This window comes from Panulirus ornatus, chromosome 9 (genome assembly GCF_036320965.1).
Source record: "Panulirus ornatus isolate Po-2019 chromosome 9, ASM3632096v1, whole genome shotgun sequence".
Taxonomy (NCBI): domain Eukaryota; kingdom Metazoa; phylum Arthropoda; class Malacostraca; order Decapoda; family Palinuridae; genus Panulirus; species Panulirus ornatus.
The window spans coordinates 24,424,327-24,446,642 of record NC_092232.1 but is presented as its reverse complement, the minus strand read 5'-3'; the positions used below and the strand labels follow the sequence as shown (position 1 = coordinate 24,446,642).

Sequence of the window (22,316 nt, the reverse complement as noted above, 5' to 3'; positions counted from 1 at the left end):
ATGCTACTGGATGATCATTGCTTCTTTCTCATCTTTTAATTGAGCTTATTTCATCATTTTTCCCCTTTTTCCATGTCTCCTTATCTTCACTTTTTTCCCTTTCTTTTTCATGTTCCTTATTTTCACTGCGTTTTTCCCCTTCCATTTTTCATGTCTCCTTATTTTCACCATGATTTTTCTCTTTCTTTTTCATGTCTCCTTTTTTTCACCACCTTTTTTTCCTTCCTTTCGTCATGTCTCCTTATTCTCACCCCCTCCTCCTCCTCCTCCTCCTCCCGAGGAACAGATGCCTGCTGTAGCACTGCCTGGGTCTCGCACTATGGCGGTGTTACGGAAGGCAGCTCATGTGGATCTCCGCTCTCCGCCTCAACACCATTGTCCCCCTTTAGCTACTGCTGCCTCGGGGTTCGAATGCGGGTACTTTGCACGCGTGACTGGTGGTGACGGACGAGGGGGTTAAGGACGCTATAGTACTGTGCACTTGTCTGAATTCTTTTTCGTTCATTCTCTATGTATGAATAATCTCTCTCTCTCTCTCTCTCTCTCTCTCTCTCTCTCTCTCTCTCTCTCTCTCTCTCTCTCTCTCTCTCTCTGGTGCCGTTGCACACACGTCAACACGAAGTGTGTGTGACACTACAGGCACAGACGTAGCGACGACGCGGCCGTTGGCCAGGAAGTCGACGTAGATAACATCAAGAGGACCAGAGGACTCCAAGACACTAGTAACACAGACGTAGCGACGATGCGTAGACCCAGCAGGATGCGACAGCAGCTGCGAATTTACGGCACAAAGATACTCGGCTCCGCTGTTTTCTCCGTCATACGACCGACATCTTTAACGAGGAATAACAGATGAATGACGTAACGATGAGCCTCGACAGCAACCTCATCGCTGCCCTTTCAGGGGAGTTAAATATTCCTCTCAAGTGCTGTAGAAATTTCCTCCCATTTATGAAGATGTGTTTATATAAAAGTCTCGCCCTTTGAATCATGAATTCTCGCCTGAAAGTATATTCTCTCTTTACTTTCTTAAACTTATCAGTTCTTTATACAACACATTATCCCCTTGTGATCACAAGGAAGACGTCTCGTGGGATCTTTCTACAATGTACTTGACTGCTGTCAAATCAGTGAGTTCAGACATGACTCTTGTCAAAAATTACATGATATTAGCAAACATTTCATCCATAACGATGTCTTACCTCGGATACTTGAGATGTACCATAACTTTACTTACTGTAAATAGTTCTTTTTGTTATTCATCTTGATACGTAATCTACTCAACATTGTTCAGTTGTTGTAAACTTCACTTAACATGTAAATTACCGAATCATTCATTGTGTTACCCAAACTATGTTAACACTCTTCCACTATGTAACCTCTCATGTATTTCAGTCACCAGTCCCTGGACCGTGCACTCTGCATCCTCTTTTACACCACCGGCCACAGGATGGGTAAGAGTGCACAATAAATTAGCCACAATTGTGGGTCCTTTGAAGGAGAGTTACTAAGATAAACAATGTACACTGCGTACATCTGTGGATGACTGGAGTCTCGATATGTACTTTGAGGTTTCGAGGGAACCAAGGGTGTTCCATGTCTGTACTGTTGTCCAGATCTCGGGCTTATCTGTAGTTTGTATCACCGTTGTCTTCAAGTCTCTGCCATACTTTTTGGGCTGCTTCTCTTAGGTGGATGGAGCAGGGAAGAATGTGCTCACCAAATTCTTCAGAATTTAGGAATGAAACAGCATCAATATTCCGTTCCAGTTGGGCATATGCTCTATTTCAGCATATGCAAGACTCCGGCCACTCTATTGACTGGAACAACACCCAGAAAATGTAACTTGTCATATTTGATAAAAAGGATTAATTAGTAATCTCAACATTAGTCTGAACATGTACAAATCAGAACCTTTCGTAATCAAAAGCATTGTCGACATGTAGAAGTTGATGAACTTATCCACCACGACCTGACACTTGCCTCTGGTCATCCGACCCTTGACTGTCGTCACCTGTTTCTGGTCATCACATTTCTTACTTGACCTTTCCGTCTGACCTTCACCTGAAGAGCTCATGCACCTTACATATCATCTTGAATTAAGTGTGTAAATCCTACATAAGCTCAATATCTTTGTACTCCTAAAGTTTTTTTCTTTTTTAACATTGGAGGCTACAGTCACGAACAAAAGTATACATCAAGGTCGGACCTTCATTGACATATAGAGGATTATGTAAGGGGTAAAAAAAAAAGAGAGAGAGAGATAGAGAGATACAAGGGAAAGCTCTTACGAATTTTGGAGAAATGAAAAACCTGTCTTTTATAACTGCTAGGTTATAGTTAGGAAAGACATGAGAGGGTAGAGAGTTCCGAAGCTTCGAGGTGTAGGGAAAGAAACAGCTCTCAAAACAGATCACCCTTGAGTTACCGATGACCACAGAATAATCATGTGACACAGCAGTTTGCCGGGCATTGCGTGGTCTAGCTAGTGGTGTGGGCAAACAAGCAGCCAGCTTTAGGGAGTCATAAACAAAGTAATGCCTACAGAAGAGGGAAAGTGAACCAACAACGCAGCGTAGGGCAAGCGGTCAGAGTTTGAAGCTAGCCTGGGGAGTCTATATAAGTCGGACAGCTTCCGACTCAATCCTGTCAAGGAAGAGTGCAGAGCTAGAACCACCCCAGATATGATAGCAGCACTCCATACAAGGACGACTCAATCCTCTGCATAAACGAGCAACTGTTCAGAAGAAAAGAAATTTTGATATCTAAACATGACTCCCAGTTTCTTAAAGGCAGACTTAGCCATTCCTGTAATGTGGGGTGTCCAAGAAAGAGTGGATGTTACAATGATACCATGTTACGTTCAGTGAGTCAATAAGTGGAATTGCAGAGCCGTCAAAGGTGTGAATTATCACGAAAGCGTTCGAATCTTCGTGTTTCATTAGCCTTGTGGTTACCAGCATATTCGTGAATCACTTGTATAAAGAGAGCAAGAGTCTCTGGGGTCGTTGTGTACGCAATTAGAAATACTCGCCCGTGTTTCACATCAAGGGAGATAATCTAAGTTCATAAAACCATTCCATTTTCTTCGTATCTTGACTGTTTTAATCTTGCTTTACTTTCGTTCTGTTTTCCCCTGACTCCAAGCCATCGTTCCCTCCCTACTCGTCCTTTGTTTACTGATATCAACTGTTGCTTCCTTCTGCGCCCTGGCTCCCCCTTCCTCCTCCCGTTCCCACTCCTATCAACGTCGTAATTCTCTGTCTTACGCCAACTTCTTCTGCCATCACCTGCCGCCTCTCTCATCGTCACGCGTTTTTCATGTACTCACGTCCTCACACGCCCACTACATACTACCTCCTTGCCTTTCCTTCATATACATGGGATGTTTACTATGACGTCATATTTCCCAAGACAGTGTTGATACGATAAAAAACACAATTGTTCCCGACAATGGCGCCTTAGGTGGAGTGTTGAGGATCTCACCCCTGGGGAGTAGCGGGGTAGTGGAGGGAGGGGGTCTTTGGCTCTGGCCCAGAGAGAGAGAGAGAGAGAGAGAGAGAGAGAGAGAGAGAGAGAGAGAGAGAGAGAGAGAGAGAGAGAGAGACTCTCATAACGATGACAGTCAGACAATGCTGTTCCTCCTCCCCCCTCGACCACATCATCAAATGATCACCCGGGAATTCGTAATATAAAGTAATTAGCATACAATCCTCTGTCATCAGCAACGCCAAGTTCAAGGTCCTCCCCTCCGTCCTGAGAGACCCGGGGTCAGAGTCACGTCAACTACGCAGCAGGAGGAAGGAAGACCTTGCCCTGCTTTTCTCTATACAGTCGTCAGTATGGATGACGACGACACTTTCTTCTGCTCACGACAGAACCAACCTCTCTCTCTCTCTCTCTCTCTCTCTCTCTCTCTCTCTCTCTCTCTCTCTCTCTCTCTCTCTCTCTCTCTCTCTCTCTCTCTCTCTCTCTCTCTCTCTCTCTCTCTCTCTCTCTCTCTCTCTCTCATGGCACTATCTCGTCGCAAGTACCCGTAAGTATGTACTGGTCCAGCCGCTACCGTCTTACCACTGTAAATGGCGAGTAAGTATTGAATTATGATATATATATATATATATATATATATATATATATATATATATATATATATATATATATATATATATATATATATATATATATATATATATATATATTATCCCTAGGGATAGGGGAGAAAGATTACTTCCCATGTATTCCCTGCGTGTCGAAGAAGGCGGCTAAAAGGGGAGGGAGCGGGGGGCTGCAAATCCTCCCCTCTCGTTTTTAACTTTCTAAAAGAAAGAACAGAGAAGAGGGCCAAGTTAGGATATTCCCTCAAAGGCTCAGATTTTGTTCTTAACGCTACGTCGCTAACGCGTGAAATGGCGAATAGCATATATATATATACTGATGATATATATACTGATGATACAGCGCTGGTGGCTGATTCATATGAGAAACTGCAGAAGCTGGTGACTGAGTTTGGTAAAGTGTGTGAAAGAAGAAAGTTAAGAGTAAATGTGAATAAGAGCAAGGTTATTAGGTACAGTAGGGTTGAGGGTCAAGTCAATTGGGAGGTAAGTTTGAATGGAGCAAAACTGGAGGAAGTAAAGTGTTTTAGATGTCTGGGAGTGGATCTGGCAGCGGATGGAACCATGGAAGCGGAAGTGGATCATAGGGTGGGGGAGGGGGCGAAAATCCTGGGAGCCTTGAAGAATGTGTGGAAGTCTAGAACATTATCTCGGAAAGCAAAAATGGGTATGTTTAAAGGAATAGTGGTTCCAACAATTTTGTATGGTTGCGAGGCGTGGGCTATGGATAGAGTTGTGCGCAGGAGGGTGGATGTGCTGGAAATGAGATGTTTGAGGACAATGTGTGGTGTGAGGTGGTTTGATCGAGTAAGTAACGTAAGGGTAAGAGAGATGTGTGGAAATAAAAAGAGCGTGGTTGAGAGAGCAGAAGAGGGTGTTTTGAAATGGTTTGGGCACATTGAGAGAATGAGTGAGGAAAGATTGACCAAGAGAGTATATGTGTCGGAGGTGGAGGGAACGAGGAGAAGTGGGAGACCAAATTGGAGGTGGAAAGATGGAGTGAAAAAGATTTTGTGTGATCGGGGCCTGAACATGCAGGAGGGTGAAAGGAGGGCAAGGAATAGAGTGAATTGGATCGATGTGGTATACCGGGGTTGACGTGCTGTCAGTGGATTGAATCAGGGCATGTGAGGCGTCTGGGGTAAACCATGGAAAGCTGTGTAGGTATGTATATTTGCGTGTGTGGACGTGTATGTATATACATGTGTATGGGGGTGGGTTGGGCCATTTCTTTCGTCTGTTTCCTTGCGCTACCTCGCAAGCGCGGGAGACAGCGACAAAGCAAAAAAAAAAGGAAAATATATATATATATATATATATATATATATATATATATATATATATATATATATGGGGATGTGAGAAGGAGATGGAGTGAGTGTTTTAAAGGTTCGTTGAATGTGTTTGATGATATAGTGGCAGATATAGGGTGTTTTGGTCGAGATGGTGTGCGAAGTGAGAGGGTTAGGGAGAATGATTTGGTAAACAGAGAAGAGGTAGTAAAAGCTTTGCAGAAGATGAAAGCCGGCAAGGCAGCGGGTTAGGATGGTATTGCAGTGGAATTTATTAAAAAAGGTAGTGACTGTATTGTTGACTGGTTGGTAAGGTTATTTAATTTATGTATGACTCATGGTGAGGCGCCTGAGGATTGGCAGAATGCTTGCATAGTGCCATTGTACAAAGGCAAAGGGGATAAAAGTGAGTTCTCAAATTACCGAGGTATAAGTTTGTTGAGTATTCCTGGAAAATTATATGGGAGGGTGTTGATTGAGAGGGTGAAGGCATGTACAGAGCATCAGATTGGAGAAGAGCAGTGTGGTTTCAGAAGTGGTAGAGGGTGTGTGGATCAGGTGTTTGCTTTGAAGAATGTATGTGAGAAATACTTAGAAAAGCAAATGGATTTGTATGTAGCATTTATGGATCCGGAGAAGGCATATGATAGAGTTGATAGAGATGCTCTGTGGAAGGTATTAAGAACATATGGTGTGGGAGGCAAGTTGTTAGAAGCAGTGAAAAGTTTTTATCGAGGATGTAAGGCATGTGTACGTGTAGGAAGATAGGAAAGTGATTGGTTCTCAGTTAATGTAGGTTTGCGGCAGGGGTGTGTGATGTCTCCATGGTTGTTTGATTTGTTTATGAATGGGGTTGTTAGCGAGGTGAATGCAAGAGTTTTGGAAAGAGGGGCAAGTATGCAGTCTGTTGTGGATGAGAGAGCTTGGGAAGTGAGTCAGTAGTTGTTCGCTGATGATACAGCGCTGGTGGATGATTCGTGTGAAAAACTGCAGAAGCTGGTGACTGAGTTTGGTGAAGTATGTGAAAGAAGAAAGCTGAGAGTAAATGTAAATAAGAACAAGGTAATTAGGTACAGTAGGATTGAGGGACAAGTCATTTGGGAGGTAAGTTTGAATGGAGAAAAACTGGAGGAAGTGAAGTGTTTTAGATATCTGGGAGAGGATTTAGCATTGGATGGAACCATAGAAGCAGAAGAGTGAGTCACAGGTTTGGGGAGGGGGCGAAATTTCTAGGAGCGTTGAAGAATGTGTGGAAGGCGAGAACGTTATCTCGGAGAGCAAAAATGGGTATGTTTGAGGGAATAGTAGTTCCATCAATGTTACATGGTTGCGAGGCATGGGCTATAGAAAGGGTTGTTTTGAAGAGGGCGGATGTGTTGGAAATGAAATGTTTGATTACAGTATGTGGTGTGAGGTGGTTTGATCGAGTATGTAATGTAAGGGTAAGAGAGATGTGGGGTAATAAAAAGAGTTTGGTTGAGAGAACAGAAGAGGGTGTTTTGAAATGGTTTGGTCACATGGAGAGAATGAGTGAGGAAAGAATGACTCTAACTCCAGTACCACGAGAAATATCATTGAATCTTCTATCATCAAATACACAAAGAATTACAACCTTAATACTGGTGAAGGTCTTTACAAGTTGGATAATTTTATTGTTGATAAAATATGTAAACAATTCACCTTCTTGTCCACGTAATATGTTTATGATACGCTCGTTGTCTGTCTTAGACAATCACTTGTTTACCAAATGGCGTCCTAGCTACGTCTCTTCGTTGTATATCAACTGGCTGTTATATTTCTTTCTTGTATCTCCCCTGATGATGTGATTATTACACGAAAGTGCACTTGGGAACTTATCGTGTTTCATATATATATATATATCTTTTCATACGTGTTCGGTATTTCTCGCGTGAGGTGGCGTCAGGAACAGATGGAATGAGTGCAATGAAAAAAAGAAAATAACCACATTTGTCTCCTTCCCTCTGTTCCTTCTTGTTAGGAGTAGGGAAGGGAGGATTTCCAACTCCCCGCCACCCAGCCCCCTGCCGCCCGTCTTACCCGCCCTGTACGAGACGTAGGATATACCTAAATGCCATTCTTTCTCCACGATTCGTTTTCCTTTTTTATGGCTCCGGTAAGCATCAGGGGCGTGACGGACTGCATGACCTTCGTCAGTCTCCAGCCACCAGAGCGACGGCGGTGTCACGCCATGACAGACCCCATTGTTTTCACTGCCACGCCCACGTCTCCTGCAACAGACGACGTAGAGAGTGTACAACGACCGTGACGTAGACGATGTAGACCCTCAGCCACTATACAACGATCGTAACGTAGACGATGTAGACCCTCAGCCACCTTACAACGATCGTAACGTAGACGATGTAAACCCTCAGCCACTTTACAAGGACCGTGACGTAGACGATGTAGACCCCAGCCACCTTACAACGATCGTAACGTAGACGATGTAAACCCTCAGCCACTATACAACGATCGTAACGTAGTCGATGTAGACCCTCAGCCACTATACAACGATCGTAACGTAGACGATGTAGACCCTCAGCCACTTTACAACGATCGTAACGTAGACGATGTAAACCCTCAGCCACTTTAAAAGGACCGTGACGTAGACGTCGACATATAAACATGATACTGACGCTAGGGAAAATTTTTCTATTTCAGGATGGAATTTTTCGATGAACGATGGATAGAGAGAAATGAATAATGTGAATATATATAGAGATACAGTCTAGTATAGGGGGGATCCGATGTGGGTCGCTGGCCCTGTTTAGCTAAAATCACTCGCTAAAGTTACGAGGACTTGGGTCTACCAATAACAATGGGTTGGATCGTCCACTCATACTTGTAAAATCTCCCAGTTACATGAGGTGGATCTATCCATTACGTAGATTGGGATCTACCAACTACTTTGGGTCAGATGTACCAAAACTATGGGTTGAATCTCCCTGTAACACGGGGTGTATCAACCAGTTACCCGGGCTGGATCTTCTACACACAGGGACCTTCCAGTCAGAAGTAAAATTATCGATTATATAGACTGGAAATATCAATTACATGGTGGTGGATCAGGTCAACACAGCCTTCCTCACTCAAGCCAAAAGCATGTCACAGGCACACTGCTTCCGTCCGAGGCCACATGCACCTTTCTTGGATCTCCCCCCCCTCCCCACCCCCAAGGCTAGCGTGGGGAACCTAACCCCCCCCCTCCCCCAAGTAAACTTTGCCAACCCACATGTAATGTTACATGATTTGTTGATTTACAAAGCAATTATTTCCTTTTCATTTCCTATAAGTCTGTTGAATTTGTAGTCCTCTCTGTCTGTCTGTCTTTGTCTGTGACACTGTCTGTCAGTCTGTGTCTCTCTCTGGGTAATACTCTCTTGGGTATGTGGAGGGTTAGTTGATTGGCTGCGCGGTGGGTAAACATTTCAGGGGTTGTCGACTGGCACTCCTTTGACACATATAGCTGTATTTTCCTTCTGCCTCACCCACCGTGGGCTGTTGGGTTTCAGTCAAAATGGAAACAAATTCTCCATCTCACAGTATGACACTTGACAATGCGTAGCTCACACGACTCATTCTTCGGAACTATATATCTTCCTGCACTACGCGCTAGCCTTGCCTTTCGGCAAAATCTGGCCGCAAATACTTGTAAGAATGGAAGGATGGAAGCAAAGGATGTAAGCACAGTATGTAAGTAAGTAAGCAAAGTAAGTCCGTAGGTAAAGTATGTAAGTTAAGTAAGTACATAGATAAGTAAGTGTTCAGTGACTTTCTCCTCAATCCATGCACACTTACATTGAACCAGATAATATCGTTCTTTTTCGCCTGGTTGCTTAAAAAGGTCGAAAGATACATTTTCACTTTTTGGAACTAAGATTTATTTCCACTCTCGAACGACGAAATTATAAGAAATTCATATCGCGAACAAGAGTCGTATGTAACTGCTTTGATATAAATATTCCAATCATTTATCCGTTCCTGTTTCCTAAACAATTACATACCCGGCAATATCTAATTGTATCCTGCATTTTGATTACTACAGTTATTGCTGTCACAAAATTTCCCCAGCTACTGACATATCATATAACAGAATTATGATCTTTCTCAAGTTCAAACGTCAACATTTTCAAGAAAAGCGGACAAGACTCACCCTATGTTTATCATTTTGATTTATGGAGTATAAATAACAGGGAAGGGATGTGAATAGTTTGTAAATTGGGGAATTATGTTCTGGTTTGGTCCCGCGGGCGCTTCCCTGGAGGGTATATAAAGCAGGATGGCTCGGCTCCGAGCGACAGTGAAGTCTTAAGCGTCAAGGAAAGTATTGTTACGAAGGTGGGTTAGGGCGCTCTCCCTGAGTTGAGAGCGTTTGGAATCTTTTATTCCCGGGTTTTATTCTTGTGCAGAGAGCCAAGAATACTGTTGGTTGTAGGTAGATTTAAATGTACATATCAAATACCCTCCAGCTTTGATTAATGATTGACAATATATATATATATTCATTTATTCATTGATATTTATCATAATTGCTGATACCCGCGTCAGCGAGGTAGCGCCAGGAAACATGAAGAATGGCCCATACACGCACAAATACATACATATCCATATCGACATATACATACGTATACATACACATACACAGACATATACATATATACACATGTACATATTCATACTTGCCTGCCTTCATCCATTTCTGTCGCTAACCCGCCACACAGGAAATGGCATCGCTACCGCGCCCCGCTTCAGCGAGGCAGCGCCAGGAAAACAGACACGATATTGAATTTTACCTTTTACATTTTCACAAATGTTTACTTTAGTTTCAGTATTTATCATCTAGTAGCGTGAGGTTATCCCTCTCTATTCTGAGTACTAAAAATGCTGTTCAAGGAAACTGAATGATTTTGTTTGTTACAGGAAAGTATGAGAAGAAATTCTTTTTTTCCCACTTGTTGTATTCGTGTGGCCATTGTGGTTGAGTTTGATGTGGCTAAGATTTTTTCAGAAAGATACAACTTTCACAATTCATTTGTCCTCAACTGGAGAAGCGATGAAGTGTGGTGGTGGCGGGGTATATTTTGTAGTGATGACAGTGGGGTTTGGAATGAGGTGTGATGAAAGTGGCTGTAGTGGTGGTGGAGAAGGTGGTGTTGGTGGTGGTGATAGTGATGGTGGCACTGTGTTGGGGATGAAGACTGACGAGGATTGTGGTGGTGGTTTAAGCAAACAGGTGAGTGGCATCTGTGGTGGTGGGAGCCTGGGTGTTGTCTCATCTCGCGAGAGCCATGAAGGTGACGTCAACTAGGCTATCGTGTTGTGTGCTGTTATCCCTCATTTACTCTCAGTCTCTTGATCGCGATCGTTGTTGGCGAGGGATTAGATAGCGCAGGAGTTGTCAAAGCATGAAGGCTGGTCACGAGAAGTGTAGGAGACACGCGAACTTCGCGCTCCCTCATCACCACCACTCGCTCAGTTCGACCAAGCGGGAGACTCAAACCATCCCCTTTTTCTCTCTCTTTGCAGACGGAGGGACGCTCGAGAGTGACAGCGAGACACACGAGATGCAGTTCCTTCAACTCTCACTAGTGGCCATGCTGGCAGCCCTCACCACTGCCATGGGTGAGTGGGTGGAGACAGTTAGGGTTCAAGGGCGGGTGGAGTGTTGGGGAAGTAAGGGGAAATGGGGAGAGTTAGAGGATGAAGAAGAGAGAGACAGTAGTGGTAGGGAGAAGTCAGTATAACAAATAAAACACAAAAGAAATTGATAGGACAACATCACTATGACGAGAGACGTATTGACGAACGCGAAGGTTAGAAGCGGATATCTGCATAACTGACGTACCTTAAAAATTATAGTGCATGAACGAACTAGAACATAATATCATTCCGAAGTAATAATTGTACCGAGAAAATACTGTCAATCCTTCTGTGAGGTCTTCTTGTGGTGAGGTCTCGACCCTCACTTGTCTGTGGCGAAAGTCGACCAACATTATGTCCCCCCCTACCCCACCCCTCCCCATCTCCCTCCAGGAAATGTAATTGTTTCTCCTTCTATCTAGATAATGAGTCATTATCTTTATTCAACTCTAACATTGTTTTTTATTCTCTTTTAGATGCTTCAGAAGCAGAGGTTTCCACCGTCAACTCAACAGGTAAGTCATCATTCATTTCATTCGCCAGTTCTATCTTTCTTTCCTTGTATTTCCGTTTTCTGAACTTTGTGTGTGATACACTTTTTGTATAAAGAACTAATCGAATGAAAAATGGACAGAGAACGTAATGTTTTAGTTAAGAAAACCATATGATCATTTGATAAACAAGATGTCAGTAAATATGTCTCGATCCCGATGAAAGTTATACTCAGGTTCCGCTAATAACTGCTCACAGTTTCTCTGCTGATCGTTGGAGACTGTATCCAGTCAATCTATTCATTCATATATAAAAAAAAAACATTCTCTTTTAATTGTCATAAAGACGAATACAAGTTAAGCCAAATTTTTTGCTAAGACTTCCTCGTTCTTGGAAATGTGGCAAAGATCACATATCTCAACAAAGTTGAAGCTGGATGACTCATCACCCACCACAGTTGAGTTTGATTGCTGTCGACATTAGAAATCATTCTGCCTGTTGGCCATTTGCCATCCAGTTCCATTCTTTGTTGCACTCCCTATATTTCATGCATCAGTAAAATCGTTATTATTTTGTGGATTACACGGTAGCAATACAACAATGCTGTTTGGCTCGATTATACCGACAAAAATTCGCCCACTGAGGAGTGTACTTTTGAAGTGTCAAGTTATCTGATTATATTCAGGGTGCTCAGCCATCACACTCAGGGTGCTCAGCCATCACACTCAGGGTGTCAGTCACCACACTCAGGGTGCTCAGTCATCACACTCAGGGTGCTCAGCCATCACACTCAGGGTGTCAGCCACCACACTCAGGGTGCTCAGTCACCACACTCAGGGTGCTCAGTCATCATACTCAGGGTGTGGTATGAGACGGTGCCACGCTCTTGTGTAGCATAATGCAATCTTGGTACACTAAGTCATCTAATGAAGTCTCATTATGTAATACAACGGTCTCCCTACATTATGCGATGGTCATATCATATAATGACGCTACACCATGTCATGGGATCATCATACAGAAGTGCCTGACGTGTTCTACCTTCTTTTTCAGGAAATGAAGAGACTGAATCTTCAAGCCAGACTGGTAAGCTGAACTGTACATTTTCTACCACACAGTCAACTCTAGACTGGTGACTGCCTCTCATTCACTCTGCTTTTGACTTAAAGTACAAGGCAAGTACCCTGGGATGGTAAGACAATATACACAGACTACCAGAAGTCTAACTTAAGAATTACAGAAAGTGTTTAGTCGACCATCTATATTACAGTGTAGGCTTCAGCGAAATACTGATTTTCTCGACTTCTAAACATTAAGATATTGATATCTAGTGAGAGCGGAGTAAAAGATGAAAATCTCTATAATACTTTTTAAACCAGTGTTCTTCGAGTTCATATATATTTTCTACTGCAATGTTAAACCACAGAAGCAGTTTTATCCTTGAGGACACACTTAGTGGAGCTGCCTTCCTGAAACGAATCAGCATATCCGTACATCCAGGGTCAGAGTTATCGTACGCTATCCTTACGGTCTCAGAGTGTTCAAAGCATCATACTCAAGACTGCATATTATTGTACTTCGTGAATTAATGAAGTTAACTCATACTCAGGGGATAAGTCGTCCTATTTAAGGGGTTGAGTAGTTATGAATAATGATGGAATGACGTCACAATGTTTCAAAGGATTTCGTTATTGTAGTGAAAGAGTGGAATAACTTTACATGAGGGAGGAGGTGTGGAATTCAACAGGCCAATTACCTGCCGTTGTGAGACCCAATCAAGAGTTTCTGTCTCTGAATTCAAAGGTGAAGTGATCGTACACGAAGCTGGCAAAACTAAACTTAATTCAAGCGAAGGCCACCTTCTTTTTAACATAGAAAACGTGAACGCATCGTTCTGAAGGGTCAAATCATTAAGCTCAAGGGGAAAACAAGGTATTTTCAAAGGGTAAAGTGGTCAAGCTCACGGATAAAGTCAACCACTTCTCCGGTGAAAAGCTTTTATCGAGGACGTAAGGCATGTGTACGAGTAGGAAGAGAGGAAAGTGATTGGTTCCCAGTGAATGTCGGTTTGCGACAGGGGTGCGTGATGTCTCCGTGGTTGTTTCATTTGTTTATGGATGGGGTTGTTAGGGAGGTGAATGCAAGAGTTTTGGAGAGAGGGGCAAGTATGCAGTCTGTTGGGGATGAGATAGCTTGGGAAGTGAGTCAGTTGTTATTCGCTGATGATACATCGCTGGTGGATGATTCGGGTGAGAAATTGCAGAAGTTGGTGATGAGTTGGTAAAGTGTGTGAAAGAAGAAAGCTGAGAGTAAGTGTAAAAAAGGGCAAGGTTATTAGGTTCAGTAGGGTTGAGGGACAAGTAAAATTTGAATGGAGAAAAACTGGAGGAAGTGAAGTGTTATACATATCAAGGAGTGGATTTGGCAGCGGATGGAACCATGTAAGCGGAAGTGAGTCACAGGGTGGGGAAGGGGACGAAGGTTCTGGGAGCGTTGAAGAATGTGTGGAAGGCGAGAACGTTATCTCAGAAAGTAAAAATGGATATGTTTAAAGGAATAGTGGTTCCAACAATGTTATATGGTTGTGAAGCATGGGCGATAGATAGGGTTGTGTGGAGGAGGGTGGATGTGTTGGAAATGAGATGTTTGATTACAATATGTGGTGTGAGGTGGTTTGATCGAGTAAGTAATGAAAGAATAAGAGAGTTGTGCGGTAATAAAAAAGAGTGTGGTTGAGAGAGCAGAAGAGGGTGTATTGAAATGGTTTGGTCACATGGAGAGAATGAGTGAGGAAAGATTGACAAAGGATATATATGTGTCAGAGGTGGAGGGAGCGAGGAGAAGTGGGAGACCAAATTGGAGGTGGAAGGATATAATGAAAAAGATCTTGAGCGATCGGAGCCTGAACATACAGGAGGATGACAGCCGTGCGAAGAATAGAGTGAATTGGAACGATGTGGTATACTGGGGTGGACGTGCTATCAATGGATTGATCCAGGGTATGTGAAGCGTCTAGGGAAAGTTTTGTGGGGCCTGGATGTGGAAAGGGAGCTGTGGTTTCGGTGCATTACACATGACTGCTAGAGTCTGAGTGTGGACGAATGTGGCCTTTGTTGTCCTTTCCTACCGCTACCTCGCGCGCACGTTGGGGGAGGGGGGGGTGTCATTTCATGTGTGGCGGGGTGGCGGCGGAAATGGATGAAGGCAGCATGTGCGTGTATATATTTCTATGTCTGTGTATGTATATGTATGTATACGTTGAAATGTATAGGTATGTATATGTGCGTGTGTGGGCGTTTACGTATATACATGTATATGTGGATGGGTTGACCCATTCTTTCGTCCATTTCCTTGCGCTACCTCGCTAACGCGGGAGACAGCGATAAAGTATAATGAATATATATATATATATATATATATATATATATATATATATATATATATATATATATATATATATATATATATATATATCTGTACGCTTACTTGACAGAATTGAGTTGAAAGCGATCCGACGTATAAACTGCCCCAGGCTAACTTGTAAACTTGACCCCTTGCCCTACGCCGCAGTGTTGGTTCACTTTCCCTTTTCTGTAGGTATTGATTTGGTTTCTGATTCCGAGAGCTGGCTGCTTGTGTGCCCCCACAACTAGATAGACCACGCAATACTCGGCAAGATGCTATGTCACAGGATTACTGTGTGGTAATTGGCAACTCAACGGTGTGCCATTTTGATACCTTCTTTTTTGTCTTCACGTCGAAACTTATATATATATATATATATATATATATATATATATATATATATATATATATATATATATATATATATATATATATTTTTTTTTTTTTTTTTGCTTTGTCGCTGTCTCCCGCGTTTGCGAGGTAGCGCAAGGAAACAGACGAAAGAAATGGCCCAACCCACCCCCATACACATGTATATAAGTACGTCCACACACGCAAATATACATACCTACACAGCTTTCCATGGTTTACCCCAGACGCTTCACATGCCTTGATTCAATCCACTGACAGCACGTCAACCCCGGTATACCACATCGCTCCAATTCACTCTATTCCTTGCCCTCCTTTCACCCTCCTGCATGTTCAGGCCCCGATCACACAAAATCTTTTTCACTCCATCTTTCCACCTCCAATTTGGTCTCCCACTTCTCCTCGTTCCCTCCACCTCCGACACATATATCCTCTTGGTCAATCTTTCCTCACTCATTCTCTCCATGTGACCAAACCATTTCAAAACACCCTCTTCTGCTCTCTCAACCACGCTCTTTTTATTTCCACACATCTCTCTTACCCTTACGTTACTTACTCGATCAAACCACCTCACACCACACATTGTCCTCAAACATCTCATTTCCAGCACATCCATCCTCCTGCGCACAACTCTATCCATAGTCCACGCCTCGCAACCATACAACATTGTTGGAACCACTATTCCTTCAAACATACCCATTTTTGCTTTCCGAGATAATGTTCTCGACTTCCACACATTCTTCAAGGCTCCCAGAATTTTCGCCCCCTCCCCCACCCTATGATCCACGTCCGCTTCCATGTTTCCATCCGCTGCCAGATCCACTCCCAGATATCTAAAACACTTCACTTCCTCCAGTTTTTCTCCATTCAAACTCACCTCCCAATTGACTTGACCCTCAACCCTACTGTACCTAATAACCTTGCTCTTATTCACATTTACTCTTAACTTTCTTCTTTCACACACTTTACCAAACTCAGTCACCAGCTTCTGCAGTTTCTCACATGAATCAGCCACCAGCGCTGTGTCATCAGCGAACAACTACTGACTCACTTCCCAAGCTCTCTCATCCCCAACAGACTTCATACTTGCCCCTCTTTCCAAAACTCTTGCATTCACCTCCCTAACAACCCCATCCATAAACAAATTAAACAACCATGGAGACATCAAACACCCCTGCCGCAAACCTACATTCACTGAGAACCAATCACTTTCCTCTCTTCCTACACGTACACATACCTTACATCCTCGATAAAAACTTTTCACTGCTTCTAACAACTTGCCTCCCACACCATATATTCTTAATACCTTCCACAGAGCATCTCTATCAACTCTATCATATGCCTTCTCCAGATCCATAAATGCTACATACAAATCCATTTGCTTTTCTAAGTATTTCTCACATACATTCTTCAAAGCAAACACCTGATCCACACATCCTCTACCACTTCTGAAACCACACTGCTCTTCCCCAATCTGATGCTCTGTACATGCCTTCACCCTCTCAATCAATACCCTCCCATATAATTTGCCAGGAATACTCAACAAACTTATACCTCTGTAATTTGAGCACTCACTCTTATCCCCTTTGCCTTTGTACAATGGCACTATGCACGCATTCCGCCAATCCTCAGGCACCTCACCATGAATCATACATACATTAAATAACCTTACCAACCAGTCAACAATACAGTCACCCCCTTTTTTAATAAATTCCACTGCAATACCATCCAAACCTGCTGCCTTGCCGACTTTCATCTTCCGCAAAGCTTTTACTACCTCTTCTCTGTTTACCAAATCATTTTCCCTAACCCCCGCACTTTGCACACCACCTCGACCAAAACACCCTATATCTGCCACTCTATCATCAAACACATTCAACAAACCTTCAAAATACTCACTGTATCTCCTTCTCACATCACCACTACTTGTTATCACCTCCCCATTTGCGCCCTTCACTGAAGTTCCCATTTGCTTCCTTGTCCTACGCACTTTATTTACCTCCTTCCAGAACATATATATATATATATATATATATATATATATATATACGCTTATCATATAACATGTAACTGTTATATTCCCCGTCTGTACAGAGTCGCCCGACCTGTCGTGGTTTGTGCCCGGCTGCCGGTACTACTGCATTTGGAAGAGGAGGCCTTACTGCTGTGACGACGGGACTCAAGAGAGTAAGTATTCATCTCCACCTTTCCTCACCCTGTGTTGTATGCTTACCACAACCCACAGATAAACCTACTTCTCCGCAGTGTTATGAGTTTACCACAAACGACGAGTTATTCACAGCTGACATTACGTAAAATTCCGAGAGTCAGGTGTCAGCGTAGCTCACACTAGAGTGAGTGGAAGGAACCAATCGTCAGCGTCAAAAATATCTCTTAACTTTTGGCACACGTGACGGTAATATATTCACGTATGTTGTGTTCTAGGAACACGCTATAACCACTATATTGTTTGTGTCTGGGGAAAGATACAGGGGCTTGAGTTTTACCATGATCTAAAAGTGGAACATGAGGCACGACATCATCCATAAACCATGACATGACTTTCTGGTATGAAAGATACCATACTTCATTCATTTCACTACATTCTTCTACAACTCGTTTTTAAGAACCATTTCACGGTTGACAGCCATCCCCTGACGACCTCTGGCTGAAGAGCTGCAGTGCATATAAAGTTCTTTGGTCAGTCTACATGATAAACGACTCAATACATAAATATCTTGAACAATTTTACGTAACTCAAAAGATAATCCTCATTGTTTGTTTACTGGTCCACAGGCTCGCTCTGTATAGCGAGTCATTATGCAGAGAATGATAAAGTTGACGTCCACAAGACACGGTTCTCATGAGGTTAAATCATACAAGGCGGGTTATCACGCTCATTGATAGTAATCGTACGCACATTGTTGAACATACTGAGCACAAAGTGTTATTTCACAGTACTCAAAAGTTTTTATTCGCGTTACAAAAAAAAAGGATGAAAATAAAAATGTAATATATATATATATATATATATATATATATATATATATATATATATATATATATATATATATATATATATATATAAGGGAAGGGAGCGGGGGGCTGGAAATCCTCCCCTCTCTTTTTTTTTTTTTTTTTCCGAAAGAAGGAACAGAGAAGGTGACCAGGTGAGGATATTCCCTCAGAGGCCCAGTCCTCTGTTCTTGGCGCTACCTCGCTAATGCGGGAAATGGCGAATAGTATAAAAGAAAAAAATATATATATACTATACTTTGTCGCTGTCTTCCACGTTAGCAAGGTAGCGCAAGGAAACAGACGAAAGAATGGCCCAACTCACCCACATACACATGTATATATATACACGTCCACACGCAGCACATATACATACCTATACATCTCAACGTATACATATATATATATACACACAGACATATACATATATACACATGTACATAATTTATACATATATACACATGTACATAATTTATACTGTCTGCCCTTATTCATTCCCGTTGCCACCCTGCCACACATGAAATAACAACCCCCTCCCCCCGCATGTGCGCGAGGTAGCGCTAGGAAAAGACAACAAAGGCCACATTTGTTCACACTGTCTCTAGCTGTCATGCATAATGCACCGAAACCACAGCTCCCTTTCCACATCCAGGCCCCACAAAACTTTCCATGATTTACCCCAGACGCTTCACATGCCCTGGTGCAATCCATTGACAGCACGTCGACCCCGGTATACCACATCGTTCCAATTCACTCTATTCCCTGCATGCCTTTCACCTTCCTGCATAGTGATTTCAAGCCATGATATTCCACTGATTACTTAACATTTGTACACCATTATCGTTAGTGAATCTGTCAGATATCATCAAACTTGGATAACATCACGCGGTCTTGACTACACCTACGGCCAACCATTTCTCCCCTCAGGTCCTGTAGACCACGAGCCTCACAAGAGTCTGTTCTGTCCGCCGATGGAGCAGCAGATCTGTAAAGAGGATGGCGTCTACATGTCGTACGTCCCCGGCACCGAGTACACTCCCATCCAAGCCGACACGGTGGGTCTTTGGGAGGAGAGAGAGAGAGAGAGAGAGAGAGAGAGAGAGAGAGAGAGAGAGAGAGAGAGAGAGAGAGAGAGAGAGAGAGAGAGAGAGAGTCTTGTGTTGTGTCTGATAGCTGCTCTGTGTTCTAGGGGGTGTATTTCATGAGTCATCTTGGCGCATGTGTGTTGTTTCGGTGGTGGAGATATTCCCATCAGGTGTTGCTGGGTACGTTTTCCGCCACAGGTGTGTGTTGCCGGGAGGGTGTAATTCCAACGGATGTGTGTTGCAGTGAGATGATGAGTACCTTCTTTCAGGTGTGTCGTGCCAAAGGGTGTTATGTAAGTAATGTTAGTATGTGTTTCCTGACTGTTGCAAGGTGTTGTGAAGTGTTCTGTTTGTCCGCAGATGTATTTTTTTTTCTTTCGAAAATTGAACGTCAGGCTGCCGTATTGTTGTGCCTTGGTTTGCACGTAGAGAATATCCTATCTTTCAGGAATTAATCAAAAAGTCAGATGTTTAAGTGAGTGTGAATATCATCAGTAATTAAGTTCTATGGAGAAATTATATTTTTCCACGGCACTGCTGAAGGATAAGCGTTCATCATGACCATTACCCTCATCTCTATAGGTTTCTTTGTAAATATGTTGACGACCACGTAAAACAGAGAGAAGTTAAAATGACACTAAAATTGCCCTTGTGGAAGCCTCTGGCTATTGAGGATTTAAGACATTTGTGACCTTAGGGTTAACATCACATGTATCAACTCTAAACAGGCATGATAGTACTAATATTCTATGGTAAAGAAACAAGACAGAACGACGCGAATGATAATTCTGTGGAGATGAAAGTCTTTGCAAAGATGTGAGAGTAATCAGTGTTATCTTTCCCCTGACAGCCACTCGGCTACACTGGAGTAACACTACTGGCCAAAGGTCCACCCAAGAAGCTACCCGTCTGCGCCTCTGACGGGTACTGCCTGGAGAGCCAGAGGTGTTGCCCTAGCCAGTGCGCCCAGCGACACATCTGTCTCCTCGGCCTGGACACGAAGGAGGAGGACCCGCTGGAAGGGTATGAGTGATGCAATGTGCCCGAAGAACAGATGACCTGGCTGGACACTACGAGGAATAACGAGGAAGTATAGTGAATGAAAACGAAGGCGAATGAGAGGGATGATAGACTAAATGTGGATTATCAGGACATGTAAGGAGCAAAAGCTTGAGGAAAGGGATACACAGATTACTAGACAAGAATAATGAGCGATAAAAAGGAAGAACTAACGACGAAGAGGATGAAAATGAGAGACAAAAGGCGGAACCACGTCTGGATGGTGATTAATATTCATTCTTATTACAGTCGTGTATGAGAGTATCCATTTAATACGAGGTGATGTTTTCCATCCATAAGATATATCGGGTAAGCCATACATGTATTACTATGATGTTAGATATTTCGGATAAGCCATACACCTGTTACTATCAACACCCATCGAGAATCACCCTAAGGTTTAACATGGTCCTCACAAAGGTCTTATTGTTCTTTATGTTCATTTAGAATTTAAGAAATATCATATGTCAGCACTTAAGGTAGGCTTACCAGGTAGTCTGCAACAGCTTCTGGTTATGGGTTAAGATGTGAGGAGGCGTTGTAAGGTTGTTGGGTTGACGAGACGACAACCCTCGTCAGATAGGATGGTATTCAACCATACACCACGACGTCACCAAGAAGGACAGAGGGGGTGTCAGCCCTCGTCAGTAGGGCTGACAGTCAGCATTGGTTTGAAAGACAACAAAATAGATGCACGCCTGTAGTGGTCTTTAATCTATGTTAATGTAAACTGCATTTACGTTCTCGAGTACAAAAGAGGAAGACCATATAATTCACGTTACATCTTATTTAAATCTTTTTTGTAGAGGGTTTATGGGATAGCCGGAGAATAAATCAGAATAATCTGTTTTCTTTGTGTTAATTACCTTCATAGTAGTAATTCTATTCTTTAAGGTCTTGTAAAATTCTCAGAATTGTTAAGGTTAAAGACTGGTTCAGAGTTAACAAGCATCCAAACGTTTAAGTGATTCTACATGCAGAATATAAATCAGAGCGACGCGCGCACGCACATACACGCGCACACACACAGTGGCATAGGCTAAGGTGTGTGTGTGTGTGTGTGTGTGTGTGTGTGTGTGTGGATACATCGGAAGAAAACAGGTAAATACATACATCGTTAAGAAACAGAGCATCGCAAAACTCTCTCCCCGTGACACACTAATAGTATTACACACATATGCTCATTCCCCTTACCAGTACAATACATATATGCACACAAACACACACAAACATACATACATATATACACAAGCCCAAGCTTCACAAACTGACGATATGATACATCTTGTGGTGAGAACAAAGTATTATCTGTTTCAGCACACTAATGGTCTCATTTACCTTGAGATTAAAAAAATAAAAGACTCGTTGCAATCCTTTCCATGAAAATAAAGAAATAAATAATTCCTTGAAATTATTTACTTCACACACAAAGAATGTTTGCGAACGCATCCTCTGTCATGTATCCAGGATCTGTGATATAACTTGGAGAAAGACCTACTGTGTCTTCACTTTTATTTCTTACGGCATTTATTTTGTTTTTTGGACCTGAGACAAAATCCATCGCGATCTAACGCCCTACCGCACTGTACTTGACCACTTCTGTCCACACCAACGAGTTGTCAACACGTATGGACGCCATTGTTGTTATGGAGGTAAACATTGCCCGGGCGATGGTTCACCACGCTGATATTAATGACGGGATATCCACAGAAGTGGCTCAATTCACCGAAATTCGTTGTGTGTAAAGGAGAGAAGAATTCCAGGAAATATACCTTCATTTGTTTGGCTCATGTAAAGATGGCAACGATTTTATTTTTTGAAATCCC

The 22,316-nt window shown here is 42.7% G+C and overlaps 1 protein-coding gene across 1 annotated transcript; it reads left to right on the top strand.

Moving 5' to 3' along the window:
• The first annotated feature begins 9,703 nt into the window (after positions 1-9,703).
• On the top strand, positions 9,704-21,336 carry LOC139750277 (uncharacterized). The gene is made up of 7 exons (XM_071664864.1): positions 9,704-9,763; positions 10,952-11,047; positions 11,542-11,580; positions 12,611-12,643; positions 17,426-17,518; positions 19,274-19,401; positions 20,282-21,336. Exons 2-7 carry the CDS (start codon positions 10,990-10,992, stop codon positions 20,462-20,464), a joined length of 534 nt encoding a protein of 177 aa, XP_071520965.1. The 5' UTR covers positions 9,704-9,763; positions 10,952-10,989; the 3' UTR covers positions 20,465-21,336.
• Positions 21,337-22,316: the final 980 nt, after the last annotated feature.

Coding starts and splice junctions, on each gene's coding strand:
- LOC139750277 (XM_071664864.1), top strand. CDS start 10,990: ATGCAGTTCCTTCAACTCTCACTAGTGGCCATGCTGGCAGCCCTCACC. Junction 11,048..11,541: donor AGCCCTCACCACTGCCATGG/GTGAGTGGGTGG, acceptor ATTCTCTTTTAG/ATGCTTCAGAAGCAGAGGTT. Junction 19,402..20,281: donor CTCCCATCCAAGCCGACACG/GTGGGTCTTTGG, acceptor TTCCCCTGACAG/CCACTCGGCTACACTGGAGT.